General features: G+C 46.8%; 1 protein-coding gene across 1 annotated transcript in view; it reads left to right on the top strand.

Moving 5' to 3' along the window:
* The first annotated feature begins 12,741 nt into the window (after positions 1–12,741).
* Positions 12,742–20,022, top strand: part of HSD17B4 (hydroxysteroid 17-beta dehydrogenase 4) — a 70,700-nt gene continuing 63,419 nt past the window's right edge. The window contains exons 1-2 of the mRNA XM_004609805.2: positions 12,742–12,915; positions 17,724–17,777. Of these exons, the coding sequence (XP_004609862.2) occupies positions 12,858–12,915; positions 17,724–17,777 (112 nt within the window). The 5' untranslated portion in view covers positions 12,742–12,857. The remainder of the gene's footprint in view (positions 12,916–17,723; positions 17,778–20,022) is intronic.

Raw genomic sequence — 20,022 nt, 5'->3', positions numbered from 1 at the left:
GTCTTTAGTCAGGCCCCATTTATGATATAAAAAGATCTCTTCCCCCCATTTTTTTTTGTCTATTTGCTTTGTTTTGTTTTGGGGCCACACCTGGCAGTGCTCAGGTTTTACTCCTGGCTCTGCGCTCAGGAATTACTCTGTCTCTGCATTCAGAGGACCATATGGAATGCTGGGGATCAAACTCAGGTTGGCCTCGTGCAAGGCAAATACCCTACCTGCTATCCCATCTCTCAGGCACCAATCTCTTCCCCCTTTGCCACATGACCCTCGAGAGAGCTCTAGCTTATCATAGGATATTATACTACCATAACCTGTCCAAATCATACTCAATGGTGCCATGACAGTTCATAGGTACCATGACAATCCTGACCAGGCCCAGGTATTCTTAGCCAGGTGGGGAGAAGAGTAGGAGGGACTTGGAAGGACAGAAAGTCTGAAACCTTAGAAAGCAGCGGAACAGAGACATCTGTGGTCACCCCCCAATCACCACCCACTCCTCAAATTTCCAGAGACTCTTTGCTACTTTCTCTTTTCCTTAAATATTTCACTTCACCCCCAGGTAGGAGATAGCTTCCATTACTTTGTTAAATAAATGCTTGCTTTTAATACTTAGGGTTCTCTACAATTATACTTATTTTTTTTTCTCTCTCAATGTTCTTCCTGGGTGACTTTGGAACATAAATGTGTGTGTTTTGTTGGCTGTGGGGAAGGGGTTGGGTGCTGTGAGTGAAAGGGAAAATGGGGCAATGCTTGATTGATCAGCCAGGAAGCCACACACTTGTCAGCAGCCTCACCTCAACCCGCCCTTCCCACGTCCCAGCCTGCTGCTCAGACGCAGACCGCCCCAGACACCCCCTCCCCTCCGGACTGCCGCCCTAGTGGTGGCATGCCGACCCCAAGCACTGCAGCCATTTTCTCTTCCCACCCAGATATTGTGTCGTCTTCTCTTCTGGCCCAGGTGCGTGACGTCCCTTGATGTCCCAGCCTGCTTCTCAGACCCAGACCGCCCCAGACACCCCCTCCCCTCCGGACTGCCGCCCTAGTGGTGGCATGCCGACCCCAAGCACCGCAGCCATTTTCTCTTCCCACCCAGATATTGTGGTGCAAGGGACGTGGCCTAATATTGGGGGGGGGGGTGGCCTAGGCAAAATGGGCGTGGCCTCTTTGGGGGCCGGCGAGTTATTTTCTCAACCCCAAGCAATCTGTTGTTACATCTCAGCCTTTATGACCAATGTGCATGAGTAACATCATAGCTAAAACAGTAGGATAATAAGCCAGTCGTCTATCCTAATTTCACTCAAACACCAATGAATACAAGTGCCTGTGCAAAGCCCAACGTAGAAGAGCACATTCTCCGAAAGCATCATTTTAGGCCTCACCTAAGGATTAGAGGAACATCTGAGAGGAAGGACATGTTCTAGAAGGGGAAAATAAAAAAGTAACTACCATTGACCAAAACCATCCAGATTCCTTTTTTCGAAACAAGAGGGAACAGGGATAGTGAACTTGAAGGTCCCTCTTCCATACCACCACCACAACATGAAGAAACAGCCAATCCCCACCACAAGGAGAGGGCGACGAAAGGAGTCCAGAAACCTCAATGGGCGTTTCCTACAAACTTGAGATCTCCGATAAAGAATTCAGAGTTGAATTGCTGAAGATGCTCAATGAACTCAATGAAAAGATTGAAAAGGTATCCATTGAATTAACGGAGGACCTGACAGAAACAATACAACAGACAGCTGACAAAATACGGGAAGAAATGAGAGCAGAAATAAAAAAGCTACAGAAAGAAATGAAGGATTCAGTAGATGAAATTAAAAACTCTGTGGCTGCCCTCAACTTGTCTGTAGCCTCATTACAGGACTTGTGATGGCGTGCTACTCCATGTTATTGAGTAAGCCTAGCTAGGCAATGTGTTGCCTTGATTCATAGTCCAATTTGGGCCTTTACTGGAACACGGTGACTACATGTCAGCTCACCGTTTTCAAGCACAACATAACCTGCCCCCACATGGGAATCCTCAGGTGGGAAGGGATCCTAGTGTTTGATATCCATAGGATCTAGCAAAGTGGTTAAGACGTTGGAGCACCTTTGGGAGCATCTGTTGGTGATGCCTATTCGACATCCAAAGCATTGTATAACCCCGGGGTAGTTTTTTCCAGAGGTAACTGTCTCCCATCCACCAAGAACTAATACTGTGTATTCATTGTGGCATGGCCTACCTTCTCGGTTCTGATTTCTCCTAGTAGAGCTTGCAGCTCCTGAATGGCTGATGCTTCGGTGTTTTGGTCTTCTGATTGGAGGATGGTGTTAGCCGATTGTGAGGCTGAGCTGGTTTTCATCTTGAGAGCCCCCCTTTCACTTTGATTCTCGTCCTGATGGTCCTAGTGGTTGTTCTGGAGCGAGTGGAGGAGTTGCTCCATCACAGACATCGTCACTTATGTGTCCCGGGCTGCACGTGTTAAGTTTGTGAGAAGCTTCAGAACCCTGTAGCTCTGCCACTGGATCCTCAGGAATCCTTTCGAGGCTTTGCTCCTCTGGGGCAAACAATGCATCAAGCTCTGCATATTTATCATTGGCTTCTTTGTGATCTGGAAAGCAGTCTGCTTCCGGCCTTGGGAGGGTTTTGGTCAGGTTCCAGGAGCTTCCACTGAATTTGGACTTATCTGGTTGATGGTCAAGAGCTTGGCTGCGGCGGCATGTTGCGGAGTTGAGTTTCCAGCTGGAAAGAAGTCTACCTCATTCCGCTGGTGGAGAGCCCCCAGTAGTTCCCACCATGCATTTTTAGCACTCTCAGCCTCTTTGGTGTGGGGATTTGAACAGGTTCTGTGAAAAGTCTTCATTATTGTTGTCAATTTCATGATCATTCCTGGAGATCGGTGGCTGCTCCACAAAGAGTGGGCTAGTGGACTGAGGCAGTGCCTAAAGCTATAAACCGAAAGTTTGGGAAATTGTCTGTGTTCAAGGAGGGGCATCTCAGGGAAAAGGAGAATGCATGCAAAGGGAGCCAGTTGTCCATGATGTAGTGAATGGATGGCACTGAGAAACTGAGACAGCCCCTCTTTCAAATGATGACTCTGTGAGAAGATGAAGGATTACACCATGATCATTCTCAATGAGAATGTATGTTAGAATACTCACTGGGAATATTCCTGAGTACCTTGCCTGGGTGGCACAGTCTAATACAATTTGCTCCACTTGGTCTGTCTAACATGCTCTAGTGCATGGTGAATGATAGCAAAGCGGAAAATGTATTAACATTGAAGTGAGCGACATAGGTCTTGAGTGGTAACACCTTGTAGCCACCTGTCAGGAATTGGGTTAGTTCCTTGGGCCCGGAGTCTTTCTATAATTATTTTGACCTTTATTTCGCTGGTGGCTTCTCCTACTACAAGCTTGGGTAGCATCATACTTGTGAATGCAAAGAATATTAGGACCACATCCTTGCCGTGGAAATTGGTTCTGATTCTCTCAGCTGCCACGATGATGTTTTGGTTTCTAACACACTTTTGGAGGCAATCAACCAGTGTCCAATTTTGATGAAAAGACACCACTTCAAGCTGAAAACCTGCCTGCTGGAGGTGCTGGAGGAAGTTGCTTGCTCTCATGCTCTTTTTTGTCCCTAGCATTAGTGTAATAACAAATGTATTTAGAGCCTCACCTGGGTCAAATGCTCCAGTGAACCAGGTGACAATCACATCACAGCTTTAATGGGTGATAGACATATATAATCACTTGCAAGATTTTCTTTCTAATGTCCTTCTGGTTTGTTGTCCTGTTCGAAGCAAAATTGCAAATCCTCCATCACATCAGTCACACACACTGAATTTGGGTTTCTTAATGCTTTTCCTATGAAATGCTTCTTGGGGAGACACAAGAATCAGAGGTGTGGGGGTGGTGGTAGTGGGCCCTGACCCTGGCTCCCCTCATGTTTTCTAATGAGGCCATCAACGAAACAGGCATGCTGAACTCAGGTACCCCACAGCTTTACCTTGCCCCCTAAAATGTGTGTTCTCAGCAGTTGCTTTAAGAATACAGTCTTTAAGATGTGTTGTGACTGCGTGTTGTTTTGGACTGCATTCATGGCTGGATCTAGCAAGAGCTTCAGCACTTGAAAGATTTGGAGGGATTTATATAGGACATGATATGGAGTTGAGAGGGAATGAAGTGGAAAATGACTCTTGTGATTGCTCCAAACAAAGCCTCAGAAATAATGCACTCAGCCCCCATGCATGGAGGTGAGTGGACCCGCACGGGCAATTTCTTGACTCACGCTGGCCTGTAGACACTAAGGCTCCAGTAAGAGTTAAAGGAAGGGATAAGAAGAGATTCCGAGTTTCTTCTTTTCACAGAGGTGGGTAAGCATCCTTATACACAATAGTGCACCAGTGTGCATAGCTGTTGGAGATGCTCGAAACCCCAGGAATCTTCTGGAACAGGACATCTCGTGCTATTGTCAAGTTAAGGTAAAATAGCCCTGCCTACCCTGGTTCAGACGACGGCCAGACCCTGAGAGATGCTGCTTCCTATAGCATTGGTCCCAGGGCACTTTGTGGCCATCTGACCCCTGTCTTTCTGACTCCTCACAGACTGTCATAGGGAGGACCACTAACACTGGCTGCTTCAGAGGGTCTTCACTGAACATGAAAATTGAACTGCTCCAAGGGCTTGCTAAGGTCAGCACTCCTGGGGGGAGCCACCTTTCAGCAGGCACCAGGGGCTCACCTGAGGAATCCTGCCACGTGGTCGTGGAGGCCAGCATCCATTGGCCTTCCTTGTGGATTTCACCAAGCTCGTCTCCCCAAGAATGTTCTGTAGGATCCCAGGCACGAGCCAGTCCCTCTGGCCAAGGTTGTATAATCTGGAGAGTCAGAGCGGATGGAAACTTCTGGAACAATCTACTGACCAGTCAGCTACCTCTTGCCAGTTCTTCCAGGAGCAGGGAAGTCACACCCTGTTGTGCCCGCTGCAGTGTGTTTCTGGCATTGTGCCAGAGTGCTGGCAGTCCAGCCACTCTGTTAGACCAGGGAGTTCTGGCGCAGGTGAGGGGAGTGCATGGGGAACATGGAGGCTGCACCCAGCCCCAGAGCAGCACGCTCAGTGGGGGTCTTCTTGCCAGGCTCATGGTCGTCTGGCATGCCAGGTCAAGCTGCCCTCATGGATTCAGGGGCTGGAAGCACGTGCAGGCTGGGCCCACGGGCCTGGGGCCATAACTTACAGAATATCAGATTCGGAGCTTGGCCCTCATGTTTTCAATGTTTGTGTTCTGGAAAGACCATTTGGGGCGGGTTGAGGGCGGGAGTGGGATGGAATATGGGAACACTGATTGAGGGAAGTTGACAGTGGTGGGGGGATTGGTGTTGAAACATTTTAAGTCTAACACTCAACTATCAGTAACTTTGTAAATCATGGTCCTTTAAAAAATTATTTTAAAAAGTATATGAAACAGGCAGAAGCTGTGCCCTGCGTCCAATCTTGGGCATAAGGTGCTTCCAGAGCAGAGGCACGCAGACTGGTGGGGCTCACAAGGGCCCCAATTCTGTGTCTCTGAGGAACGTGTCCATCCAGGGCATCAGGGAAGGGCCCCCCTATCTGGCAGCGGCTTGCACTGCTCCTATCTCTTCTGCCCCATCACTGAGAAAGAGAAGTGTCTTACTGTGTGACAAGAAGCTGTGCTGCTCTGGTTGGAGAGACAGTACAGTGGGCACGTGCCTTACACACAGTCAACCGCGATTCCTGGCACCCTATATGTTCCCTGAGTCCACCAGGAGTGATCTCTGAGCATAGAGCCAGGAGTAAGCCCTGAGCACCGCTGGGTATGGTCCAAAAACAAACAAACAAAAAAAGTAAAAGGAGCTGTGTTTCCCTTTTTCAGAGCCCAGGAACTCAGGGACTGCCTCTGCTGGAACCCAGGACAGGATCACAGGGCCCCACGCTGCCCCCTGGATAGGTATCCTACCCAGGGGTGGCTTTCTACGCTTCCTTAGAAGGTAGTCCAGGGGGACAGTGAGGCCCAGGGGGCCTGCCCAGAAGGAAGGTGGTGTAGACTGTGCACTTGAGGGTTTGACAAGGATCTGCAACATGGAGGGCTTCAGAGGGCCCCTTGACAATGGAGGAGGGGTCCACCCTTCGTTCTTGGCCTCGCTCACAGCAAGGAGAGCGCCTGGGGTCTCCTGCAGAAGAGAAGGAAAGTGATGGAGCTGCAAAACCCCTTGATGGGGGCAGGGGATCAGAGCAAGCGCAAAAGCACAGGACAGTGGTCAGCTACACAGAGAGGAGCTGGACAGAGCATCCAGCAGAGCCCCAGGATGCCGTGTCTGTCTTAGCCAGAAGGAAAGGAGGCAGATGAGAAGAGAGGAAAGGCAACCCAAGGGAGCCAAGCAACCCCTTTTCTCCTCCGCCCCTCCACACACACACACACACACACACACACACACACACACACACACACACACACACATATTCCGTGGAGCCTAAGGAAGCAACTCCCTGGAAGCAGCTGATGAGGATACTGTGACTGCAGAGCTACATGCCTCCTGCAGCAGCCTGTCCCGGGGCAGCCTCCCCTGTCCCCCAAAGTTCCCTGCAGTAGCACCCCAGTGTGCCATGTCCTGCCCTGACACCCAGGTCTGCCCTGCGGGAAGATCCAAGCTGCACCTGTCTTTAAATGAGCGCAACTTGATTCTTTAGTGAACAGTGAATGGAGGGAGTGGGGTGGCCCAGAGGAAAGGCAGCCCGTTGGGTGGGAGGAGGTTTTGCGCAGAGGCCTCCAACCCAGAGAGAGCCCAGTGATGAGGGCTTCCCCTGGAACATGGGTCCTACCAAGACCCTTCTTGACCTTTTGAGGACCTCGGAGGAAGATGCCTCTCACCCTGTCCCTTGATCAGGGGGTGGCATGTCTAGGGCCTCTGCTCCTCCTGTCAAAGGAGGTCTCTGATCCCAGTCCTGTCCTGTTCCTATCTGGGGTTAGAGGAGACTCAGATGATCCTGCCCAGGGCTTCCCAGGCGCCCTGCAGGACTACTACCCACTACCCGCCAGCATGATCCTCTGGAAAGGCACAGTGTTGCCTGTGTGTATGCCAAGGGAAAGCTAGACTGAGCTTGGTCCGCTGTGTCCACGGAGGTTCTGGGGAGTTGGGCCTGCACCCCGGCCATATGGGCTACAGGAGTTGTGAGAACTCAGAACACGGAGTTCTGACTCGCTGTGAATATGGGCTGCATGGGGGCTCACACCAGAGGTGCTGAGTTGGGGGCGAGTCAGTGGAGCGTGAGGGTGTGGCGGGAAGCTGTGGCCTTAGAGGTCCCTTCCCAGTTCAGACACCTGTGGGCACCCAGAGCCCAGGGAGCCCTTCACCATAGCTGTGCATGAGTCACACAGAGGCGCCTCCGCCACTCAGCATAAAGCGGGTGACAGTCTCAGAGCTGGCAAATGGCGTGTGAGGAAGGCAGCCCAAGACACCTGCTGGAAGGACCAGAAGGGCCCGGGTGGCCACTGATTCATGAGGTCTGCAACTCCCCATCAGTCTTCGCTTCTGGAACGTCCTGTCTTCTGCTCCTGTCGCAGATGTCCTGAGGAGAGGCCCTGGACTGCCTCCTGCCACCCACCATGGCTGAGAACAAGAATCCACCGCCCTGCTCAGAGGCTCTCAGATTCCCATCTCACCTGCCGCCCTGACACCTCAGGTGCCAGAGGGTGTCAGAAGAACTCTTGTCCACTCAGTCTTTGTGCCTCAGTTTTCAACTCTCAGCTCAAAACTCACTATCAGAAGCCTTTTCCAGATTCCTGCTCTAAGTTAGTGCCTCTGCCTTCTCCATTTCCAGTCTCAAATCTCTACCTGGTTTCAGGCTCTAGGTGGTGTTGCCCAGCAGATCCTTTTGCTAGGGACCTCATCAGTGGTGGTCGAGCCCTCATTTCACAAGGGCCTAATGTGCTTTAGATTTCTCATTTGAATATGAGGATGATGCTGTTAGTCATTGTTTAAAAATCAAATCAATATTTTAAAAAATAATGAGCTGGTTGGATGAGTCAATAAAGCTTGTGTGTCATACTTAGAATATTGTGGAATCATTTATTTCTCTGTTGAGCATGTCAAGCTCTTTTACAATTTTACTCAATCCCATCCCGCAAATTTCTTTCCTTCAGATTTGATTTTAACCAGGACCAACCTGGGTCTTCTTTCCAAGACTCAGAAACACACTAGGAGAAAAAAAAAATTGCAAAAAAAAAGATTATTCAGGTGGACTTGAGACAAAACTGGGTTTGAGATGCTTCATGTGTGGCACAAAAGATCTGAAGTTCATGCAAAGTACATGATTTTCTGGATCCTCTTGAGAGCTTCTTCCTGCCCTATGAAGGAGTTCTATCTGCTGTGAAGATTTAATCCTGATTTCTGCAGTGGGTTCTGAAATAATTGTGTTGACTCCCAGAGGAGGATGTTTTCTTATTAAACTGGGCTCATGTGGCCTCCTGGTACTAAGTCATCCTGCACAGCTGGAGAAGAGAGAGTAGAAGACTTAATGGCCAACTAGCCATGGCCACCTCCACAGTTTCCCTCTTGCCATGTCCTGTTTGAACTGTAGAAAGTAGTTTTCATGACACTCCAGCACTGCATGTTCTTTATAGACCTCACTCCTGTTAGAAAAACTCTCCCTGAATCTATGTCTTTATGCTACCACCAGGTTAATTTTGAAGTATTATTTATTGAAAGTAAGACTAGCAAACTCTTTTTTTATATCAGAAGAAGATTATTGAATAACATAGAAAATATTACAACACCAAATCCAAACTGATGTCCTGCCATGGAACTCTGGGCAGCTGTACCACACAGAGTTTGGCACAAGGTTCAGTGCACAGTTCATTAGGCTGCTTTGTGGGATCTGCGTTGAGCAAATTTGATTCTGCTCAGTCATTGCATCTACACCAGTATTTCTGGCATGAAATAGAGGGCTAGTGATCACTGTTTACTGATGTTACACAAGCTAAGCCTTGAACCTAGGATTTCCATATGGCCATGTTCAAGGCTCTCTGTTTTTAATATTAAAATAAAATTCAACACAATATACTTTTTGTTTCAGATATTTATTTTATATATTTTTTGCAGGGCCACAGAGCAAACCCAGGGTCTTACACATGAAAGGTAAGTGTTCCGGCACCATGTTTAATTCCAGACCAGTTATACATTTGTATACATTGTGAAACGATCATCACCTTAATGATTTACCACCTTTTCTTAACATCTTTCAAATTTGTAATACTATAGTATTGATTATAGCCTCTAATTAACTTTACATCTTCTTTATATATATCTTTTCACTGGAAGTTTGTGCCTATTGAGCTCCTTCATCCATTTGACCCACCTCCCAGACTTCTACCCCTTTGGTATCTGCTATCTCAGTTTTATACTTTATTTTTATTTATTTATTTTTATTAATGCACCGTGAGGTACAGTAACAAAAATTTCATGTTTCAACTTTGATCATATGGTCATAAATACCCATTCCTTCACCAGTGCACATTCTCCATCAAAATCCCCAGTATCTTCCCCCCACCCCGCCATTCCATACCTCCCCCTGCCTATGTGGCAGACAATTTGCAAAATATTCTTTCTCTAGTTTTCTTCAATATTTTGAGACCAGTCCTACCATCCCTCATACCTGCCGAAAATGCAATTGCTAGACAATGTGTGTTATATTGCTTGTTATGGATATAATATAATGTTGTGCAGTTGCAAGAGCGGCTGCGTGCTCTAGGAATTCTAAGATTTTAATAATTAGGGTCTGAAGAAATTGCAGCTGCAAGTTGCTCTGGTCTGAGATTTTTTGTGTGTCTCTGGATCGGGGCCACGAGGGAGCTTAAGCAGACGGTGGGCAGATGTGGCGTTATCTTGGTGTCCGATTGCGGGGGGGGGGGGGGGGGGGAGGGGGAAGGAGAGCTCACTCTTCCCCTGTCCCTAAAGACTTGGGAATTACCATCACCAAGACCAGTCACTGGTGCTCCTTGCTGGCTTCTAAAAAATGGCGACCACTGGAGTTCTTAAAGGGCAGGTGGAGGGACAACACCTGCCCCCGTCTGGAGCAGCCCAGCGGAGAAGGCCTATTGCAAAGTCCCAAGTCATCTCTGCGGCAAGTTGCTCAGGTCTGAGATTTGTTTATGTGTCTCTTATGCTTTATTTTTATAGGTGCCACAGATCATATGGTACTTGTCACTCTTTGAGTTTTTCTCACATTGCATACTATTATCAAGGTAAATCCATGTCACAAATGGCAGATTTCATTCTTTTTCATAGTTTAATTACACACACACACACACACACACACACACACACACACACCATTTCTTTTTGGTGAAGACACCTCTAAGGCTGTGCTCAGAGACACTTAACCGACTGGGCAAGATAGTTTTTTTAGATTTTGGGTCTTGCAATGCTGGAGGCTTGGGGATGTGGTTCTGGGGTTTGAACTTGAGACACTATAATTTGTACCCCTGCCCCCTGCATCCTTCCATCTCTCTCCCACGTCCCAGGCTTATCTGTTCATTCTTCAGTGGACACTTAAGGGTCTTCCATATCTTGGTTATTGTGAATATAATGAGCATAAAGATCATTGTATCACTGTCATCACTGTCATCCTGTTGTTCATCAATTTACTCAGCGGGTGCCAGTAATGTCTCCATTTGTCCCAGCCCTGAGATTTTAGGGCCTCTCCTTACTCGTCTTTCCCAATGACTGGAGGCTCTTTCAGGGTCAAGGGAATGAGACCTGTTATTGTTACTGTTTTGGCATATTGAATACGCCGCAGGGAGCTTGCCAGGCTTGGCCATGTGGGCAGGATACTCAGTAACTTGCCAGGCTCTCCAAGAGGCATATATGTGTATATATATATATGTACATATACATATACATATATTTCCCTCTATGATTTTATGGAAAATGGGTAGGGAGTGTCTTATGATGTCCAGGAATATGTTCACTCATGCATGAGAGCATAGAGATATCTATATTTTAATTTTCTTTGGGTAAACATCCAGAACTAGCACTGTAGCACTGTAGTCTCATTATTCATCGATTGGCTTGAGCAGGCACCAGTAATGTCTCCACTGTGTGACTTGTTACTATTTTTGACATATTGAATATGCCATGGGTAGCTTGCCAGGCTCTGCTGTGTGGGCACCGAGAAGTAGAATTGCTGAATTTTATGGTGTTTTAATTAATTTATATTTTGAGGAATCTCCATACTTTTTCCCAGAGAACCAATTTACATTCCTATTTATAGTGCAGCAAGATTTACATTTCTCTCCATCTTCACTATCACTTGTTTATTTTTAATGTAGTTCATGTTTGCTCAGGGGTTCCAGAATTCAGGGCTCAAAATCTAAGGCAGATGAGGACAAATAGTGAGGAGGGTAAGATCTGTTTTAGAGCAAAGCTTTCCCTGAGAAGACTGCTCTTGGGACACGTAGGCTGGGATTACAGGGAGATTTTTATTATTTACCTGAGCACAGAAACCAAGTTCTCTAAACTTATGAATTAAAGCTGTATGCTAGAACTCTCCAGTCGTTGCTTCTGTTTGCCTCACACACTGAAATCATGTTCAGATCATAGCTGTTCTTTTACCACTAATCCTTATTTTCACGAATGTCCCCTCGCCTAGATTCTCAACTCAGGAATATGGGAGTTATTTCAGTTGCTCCCTCCTCCAACTCTAATACGAGTCAAAGATCTATTGATCCAATTCCTAACAGGATCTCAGAGTTTCCCTCTTTACCATCTTGTTGGCCTTCCTTCTGCCTCCAAAAATTTCCCCAATAAGTTTTTCTTTGTCTATCTTCAATCAACCCTGCACACTAAGGTAGAAAAATCTTTCCATGAGGTCTGTTCTTTGAAATAGTCAGACAGAAGATCATCTTCAACATAAAATTCAAACATATCCACAATACTAAGTGACTCTGCTTAGTAATGCAGACTTAACGCACATTTTCTCCCAAATACTGTAATTTCTTATTTTCATCACCAACAATGTTTTTCTTCATTTTAGAGTTTACTTCTTAAGATCGTTTTCCAAATCTTTGGAAAGGTTCTATTTTTCCCCAGCATAGGTATAGGTAGTTTATTTTGGCTTTATCAACATACTTACACACAAGTGTCCCAAGACTTAGCTGTTGCATAATTATTAAAAGGGTTATCACCTGACTTTGAAAAGCCTTACGTTATTTATCTGTAAAATCTGCCAAGCACCAAAATATGTTTAATAAAAATTAAATGACTAAATTACCCACGGATTCCTCAGTATACAAGTAGGCAAAGATCACTTTGGAACACTAACAAAATTTTTGTTTCTTGCGAATATTTTCTGGAGATCAGTGTGGACGTTCAAGGACTCTGCATTTTTGGATCATATCCAGCTGGTTTTCTTGCAGGAGCTCGAAGGATTACGTTCAACAATAATTCACCAATCTCAAGAACTTTCACTTTTAGGTTGCCTTTCATTTTTAGGGGCTTGCATGCAGTTTCTCTGGGCCAGTGCCTAAATCCAGAAAACGCTTATTGATGGGCTAATGATGAAGACTTGGGACGCGGAGCCAGCAATTTACAGCTGTCAACAACATGACCTTTCCAGGCCCAGCTCCTTGGCCGGGCTCTTGCAACCGCAGGAGGCGCGCCGGACTACATTTCCCAGGGTACCAGCCGCCTTCCGCGCAGGCGCACTGGCCAACCCCCGCGTCCTTTTCTTACCCAGAAGCTGGCAGGTCACGCTCAGTGCTGCCCACGACGCCCCTCGAGCTCGGGGTGCTCGGCTTGTGCTCGTTCCTGCGCTCCGGCCCGTTTTGCGTGCGTGTGTGGCAGGAGGCCGGACTCATGGCCGAGCCGCTGAGATTCGATGGGCGGGTGGTACTGGTCACCGGCGCGGGGGGAGGTGAGTGCGCGGAGTGGGGGGAGCCGGCCCCCGGGGGTCGCCGCTGCGGCAGCACGGAGCACTGTGGAGGGGGTGGGGAGAGGTGGGGCGGCCGGGCCCGGGTGGGGTCCCGAAGCAGCCAGTCGCGGCGCCAGGGGCCGCGGGTGCCCCCTGACTTTGCGGGGGAGCCGCGAGGCGGCGCGGAACTCGGCGAAAGTTTCCCCGCCTCGCGTGCGCGCCCGTGGCGGCGGCGGCGGCCCGGGGGTTCCTGCCCGCCCTCCCGCCAGGGGAGGTTCGGAGTCCTTGAGAGCCCTGCTCTGCAGCGGGCCCCCGGCCGAGCCTCCTGGCCCGGGCCCGCGGCGCCCGACGCCCGAGTTCGGGAGGTGACAGCTGCGGAAGAACACGCCGCTTTTAAAGGTCCCAGCCGGGGCGTCGCTGTGGGGGGTCCACGCCGGAGTGCCCCTGGCCCAGCACGCCCCCCTCCCGCCAGCCGAGACTTGGTGCAGAATACAGCAGCAGCCACCCCCACCCGCCCCCCAAAGCCCCGCCTGCAGGTCAAGTCCCACTGGCGTTGTGCAATTAGTTGTTGCACAGGCCGTCTCCGCCCCCTCGGCGTGACCTTTAACCTCCGGGGAAGATAAACCGGAAGCACAGGTGACTCCGCACGGGTGGCATTGCCTCGGACCTAGCATGGGCCGGTGGCTCCGTATTTGAGTTTTGTGTGTAAAGTCACAGACAATGGGCTTTTGTCAATCCAGAGGTGCCTTCACATCGCCACTGACACAAGAGTGCCACCTTGTAGAAAATGCTTTTGTTTTTATTCCAGAGATCACTGTCACTGTCATCCTGTTGCTCATGGATTTGCTCGTGCGGGCAGCAGTAACATCTCCATTGTGATACTTGTTGTTACTGTTTTTGGCAAATCTAATACGCCACGGGTAGCTTGCCAGGCTCTGCCGCGGGCGAGATACTCTCTGTAACTTGCCGGGCTCTCTGAACCTGGGTCAGCCGCCTGCAAGGCAAACACCCTACCCGCTGTGCTATCGCTCCAGCTCCCGGGTGGCATAATAGCCATGGCAAAGTCACCCTCTCAGACAGCTTTGGGATACCTCAGATTGGGAATCCCTCTCCTCTCTAAAGTTTCGCAAATCGGAGTTCTCTGTGATCTAATGCCATTTCTGGACATTAGCTATGAATTACAGCCAGCGTGTTGTGTAGGCATTTTCTGAGTCTTTCTCTCTCTGGACTGGGATTAATTTAGTAACAAACATTGCTCCAAGTCTCTTGATTTTGACCTTTCCTCTATTAATATTTTAAAACAAGATCACAGAGGTCTTAACACTCAGCACTGCAGAAGAAAACATGAAATACTCATAGTTTTGCTCTTGAAGTCAGTGTTCCTTCAGTTGCATTTATTTTACTTTTAGAAAGTGATTTTAGTATTAGTTAAATTTATAAAGATATAAATTAGTAAATTTATATCTTTATCAATCACTGTTACTGTCATCCCGTTGCTCATCGATTTGTTCGAGTGGGCACCAGTAACGTCTCTCATTGAGAGACTTATTGTTACTGCTTTTCGCATATCCAATACGCACGGGTAGCTTGCCAGGCTCTGCCGCGCGGGCTTGATACTCTCCTTAGCTTGCGGGGCTCTCAAGAAGGGCAGAGGAATCGAACACAGGTCCGCCCTGTGAAAGGCAAACGCCCAACCGCTGTGCTATTGCTTCAGCCCATCTTTATCAATAGTTATTCTAATCCTGTTAACTCCTGGGGAAAACTTTTTGTCTACACTTTTTTTTTGGATGGAAATAACTGATGCGTTCAGTTTTACTTTATTTTTTGACGGGGCATTCTCTGGCAGTGCTGAGGGTCCCTGGGGCTACACTGTGTTGTGTGCTGAAGGGGACGAAACCCGTTCCTGTCTGGCATTTGCTCTATTGCCCTGCCCCCCTCTTTGTTTTTTTTTTTTTTTTTTGGACCTTATGAAACACACTCCAGACCCACTTACACTGCTACCAGCTCTATTTGAAACAGCCATGGCTTGGTAACTAACAAATGCAGTACACCCAGAAATGTTTTGATTAGGTGAAGATTGTAACCCACTGGAAATTGATCTTGTGCCATATTTCTGAGTTGTGAGTAGGCAGTTAGGAACATAGCTCTCTCTGTTCACGAACAGGTTCATGTTTTAAAGAATCCAGTAGACTTTCGTCACCTGGATTGCAGTGCTTGTTATTGTGTCTGCCATAAGCTTCATGCTGCTGTGAGGAAGGAACATCAGCTTGTAGTGAAGTGGATGAGGCCGTGGAGGCCATCACTGGGGGAAGGGCACTGAGATCAGATTTCAGTTGTGTAGATGTTGGTTGAGCCTGAGGTACTCGAGGTCCCATTTAGAGAACGGTATTTACAGAGCAGTCAGTGCTGAGCCCAGGAGCAGTTCATGAATGCCTCCTGGGCCAGTGCCTGTGCGACTTCAACCTGCTCACATTCTAGAAATGAATAAGAATATTTCTGCGCTATTCAGATGCTGTGGTTTAGCTTGGGATAGAAGGTGGCTGCATCAGAGACCCGGGATGAAAGGTGAGAAATTGCATAGGCATTCGGGAAATAATTTTGCCATGCTTGGTGGCATAATGAAACGATAAATTGTCTATCGGTTTGTGGTTGCCCGTGGAACTGCAGCAGAACTGGGCGGTGGAAAAAAGGCATTTGGCTGTTTTAAACTTGAGTTTGACTAGAGGGTTAGCAGTGTAGATCTGGAGATAGTGAGAAGTGTGTGAGTAGCTTTGGAAGGCAGGAGGGATTTGGAAGTGGTTTGAATCCCTTTGGTGAACTATTAACTTGGGGGTTCAGAGGAGTCTAAAATCCCCGAGAACCCTCAGTACCGTTGGAGGAAGAAGTCTGAGATTGACTTGCTAAGGAAATTACGGTTACAAGACCAAATGGAGGGCCAAGGGCTGTTGACAGTTTTGGTGTGGGAGAGATTTAGTACAGGATTTAAGAGCTGATTAAGACAAAATGGTGTTGGGTTATGTGTATGACAAACCACTATTAATATCATTGTAAACTACAGAATCTCAGTGAAAAAAAAAAAAAGACAAAATGGAGAAGGCTGGGAGACAGCCGAAAGGGCTCAAGAGGCTGCCTTGCCTGCAGGAGAGCTGGCGTTCGTTCCTGGCACTCCATGCACTACTGGTCTGCCCACCTTCTCCAAAATCGTTGTTCAGATGGCTAAGTAAAGTTTAAATGGCTAATTAAATATTGAATGTTCCCATCTGCACAGACATAGAGACATGAATAACCCCTTACCTGTCTTAAGCATGAACAGCTGATGGGATTAGAGGGAAGCTTCGAGAAAACTCACCTTTCACTTCGTACACACGTGTGTTCGGTGTGTGTGTGTGGCAGATTGCGGACATCTTTGGAGGGAGTTGTGTAGCCTGGTTTTATGTTGAGACATTCCTGGCTAGATCACTTGATGATCTGCCCTATTTTCATTGGATGATATTCTACTATGTTACCAAATCTTTTGCATTCTGTTCATGATATTTTGTTTCCTTTCTTAAATCCCATATTTAGAAGTACATGATACAATGTGAGAAGGGTTACTATGTTGGCTGAATTCTTTAGTTCAGAGTAGATTTAAGTTTAAAAAGATTTTTTTTTTTTGTAATTTATGCTGGGTTCTTTGGTGTGTCCAGTGTATTTGTTTGTGCATGCACGCATACGCATTTAACCATGTCAGTAACATATTCTCTAAGCCCTTTGCCCCTATTTTGGGTTCTTTTTAGAAAAGCCCCATAAGTTAGGCAGTTCAGTTTGGTGTTGGTATTCTTATTAAAAGTAAGAACTTGTAAAGGAAAGTTCTCATTATGTACATGAGAAACCTTTATTAACAGCATTGTAAATCACAGAATCTCAAAATAAAAAAAAAACAGACATATTGGGAAATCTGAATGCAATTTAAAGGCAGGGCCTTCTACCTCTGATTGCTAATTACACAATTTTGTTTCCCACAGGTAATCACTAATTGCTAATCTCTTACGTGGTCTTCTTGAGATAGCTTGCAGCTGTAACTTATGTATATATTCATACACATACCTATTTTTGGTTGTATACATTTGTTCCTTATATCTTTGAATCAGAATTAAGTGGGTTTTTTGTTTGTTTGGTTGGTTGGTCGTCAAGGTTCAGCCCAGGATATAGAAACAAATCCCTAGATAACTGGAGCGAGAAACAGTTCAATGTGGTGTTTTCTTCTAGGATGCTTTGGGGAGTAATAGAGACTTGGCCACGGTTTCTGAGGCTGCCAGGGGACTGCCAGGCCCATGCAGCCTGTGGACACCAGTGGCCTAGGTAATGGAAGATGTTGTCTAGGGACCGGGGGAACTAGTCCGTCGAGGAAGGTGCCATCATATCTACTGTTTGTGAATATTTTGAAAGCTGCCAGAAGGCTTTTTTTTTTTTTTTTTTTTTTTTATAAATAGAAATGAGCAGCTGGAAGTTGTGGGAAAGCTGGAAATTGTAGAAAAGCGGCTTCTGCCTCATTCCCAGTTTCATGCAGATACAATTCAGTTCACGTAGAGTTCTGCCTGCTCTGTGGAGTGCATAGAGTGATAGGTGGAAATACAGGTTCCAGCATTCTCATCTCTGTAGGGAGGTGAAATGGGGCTTGAGAGTACCAGTGAAGACTTTATGCTGTGATTATGCCATTATAATGTGATTGTTAACTAGTCACCTTAAAAAGGGGTGACTTCCGTACCTTGCCCAATTATGTTAACATTTCTTCATTGACTCAACTTTCTCCTTATTTTGTTTCTCATTAGGGTTGGGCCGAGCCTATGCCCTGGCTTTTGCAGAAAGAGGTGCATCAGTTGTTGGTAAGTTCACCGAAGTTTCTTTTGAATTAGTTGCTTAAAATGAAAGTCCAGTCTTCCCATACCAGCTGTTTTGTCTTTATGTCAAAGACTTTGTCACACTCAGATTCCATAAAAAAATGTTGCTTCTGCAAAGAAAATTCATACTTCGTTCCCCTAAGCTCATTTTGTAACTGCTTTTGCAGTGAGGTTCTCCCAGAAGATGCTCAGGAGGCCTGGGGCACTTTCTGGAGATTCTTCACCAACTCAGCCAGCATCTGAGAGCCCAGGGATGAGCTGTTGCCCGGGCACTGACATGCCTGGGTTCACCTGGGCTTCTCTCAGGGTGCTCAGGGGCCTCCAGGCTGCACCCAGAGGTGCTTGGGGGATCCATGTGGTGTCAGGGATAGAGCCAGGATCGGCTGCATGCCAGGCATGTGCTTTAACCCCTGTATGATCCCTCTGGCCTCAGTTTTTCTATACCTTGTGGAGACAAGGATAACAAGAGTAGGCAAGCTGCTGGGTTTCTTAAAGGCAACCAGCTAGCTCAGTAGACTGTTCCCCTAGTGTGAGTGTACAACTAAGCTTTATGAAAAGGACCCCGAGGCTTTGCCTTATTATAACTTATTTTGGATCATCGCTGCTATCGGCCCAGTGTGCTTTAATGTCAAGGACAAATGAAAAATCCTGTATTATTAGTGAGATAGCATGTTATAATAATGTTTATACTTTTGGTGTACAAAATTATTGTACCTCCACCACAACCAAAGTGCCAAAGACCCTCCTAAAGTCACTTATGGACACATCCCCTCCTCCATCTTTATGTCATTTCTAGTCTTCCCCATTCCTCCTCCGTCTCGAGCCCTGCCGTCTTGTAAGTTGGTATCTTGAGGTCAGTTGTGCGTGGTTTGCTGTCTATTCCCTTGTTTTGCTTCATATTGTCCCACATGTGAATGCAGTCACTCAGAGTTTGTCCTTTCCTCTGGCTTATTTCATTTTACACGACTCCCCTCCAGTTCGTCCACGTTGTAGCAAAAGGCAAGATTTCATCTTGGAGCTGATAGAGCTCCATGGTGTGTACGTGCCACATTGTCTTTATCTGCTCTGTCCTGGGCATCTGGATTGTCTCTGTCTTGCCTTTTGTTAACAGAGCTGCAGAGAGCGTAGATGTGCATTATCTTTTCCTGTTAGTAGTTTCTGGTTCTTGGGATGGTTGTCAAGTAATGGAATTACTGGGGCATATGGAGACTCTTGTTAATTTTTTGAGTAGTCTCCATACTTTCTACAGAGGGACAAGGACACACTTTAACAGTATGGTATTTTACCAGGATGTGTAAAGTGCAATTTATCTTGCCAAATTTTCTGAGTGTAGTTCATGTCAGGGCCTAAAGACATCCCTCTCTCCCTCCCTCCCTCCCTCCCTCCCTCCCTCCCTCCCTCCCTCCCTCCCTCCCTTCCTTCCTTCCTTCCTTCCTTCCTTCCTTCCTTCCTTCCTTCCTTCCTTCCTTCCTTCCTTCCTTCCTTCCTTCCTTCCTTCCTTTCTTCTTCTTTCTTTGTAGCTTTTTCTTTATTTGCTTTTTTTAGTTTTGGGGGTGCACCTTCTCAGGGGTCTCCTTTGGTGCAGAGGCAGTGGTTGCTTGCAGCCAGCACGCTGGGGAGACCATGCAGTACTGGTCTTCGATTGCACTCAGAACTGTGATTCAAAGCCTATGCTCAGGCCACAGAATTCTCCCTAGTCCTGTATTTTATACATCGTTCTCACTAATTCTTTAAGTGCAGGGTCATAATTTTATCGTTGCACCTCTCAAAGGACCGAGATAGAATATTTGCTGTCACATTGCCTTGGTGCAAATAGGGGACTTTGTTCCTTGGCTCTTCTAATGATTGACAGACTTTTGGTTGGTTGGGTAGGGCCTGGGATTCTCAGCTTGTCTCTGGGAGTGTCTCTGAATACACTTCAGGGATTTTTTTTTTTTTTTGGTGGCTAAGATAGGAGTTTATAACTTTGTTTATAACAAAAAAAAAATGCAGCTATATGTGTTTGAATCAAATTTCTCAGGTGAGGAGTTCTTGAGTTCTGAGAGAAAGATAAATGGGAACTGGCTATTTTTTTTTCTCATTATCTGATGATAGAAGGTGGTATTAAAGCAAGTGCTGGTGAAAAATTCAAGAAAGCAGATTTTTATCTTAGAAAAATATTAGCTGAGCAACTGGACTTAGTTTAGTTTGAGAAAGGAGTCAATTCGCATAAAACTGCCAGAACTTCGCT

This window comes from Sorex araneus, chromosome 6, assembly GCF_027595985.1.
Source record: "Sorex araneus isolate mSorAra2 chromosome 6, mSorAra2.pri, whole genome shotgun sequence".
Classification (NCBI taxonomy): domain Eukaryota; kingdom Metazoa; phylum Chordata; class Mammalia; order Eulipotyphla; family Soricidae; genus Sorex; species Sorex araneus.
This window is presented reverse-complemented; position numbering and strand designations above follow the sequence as displayed.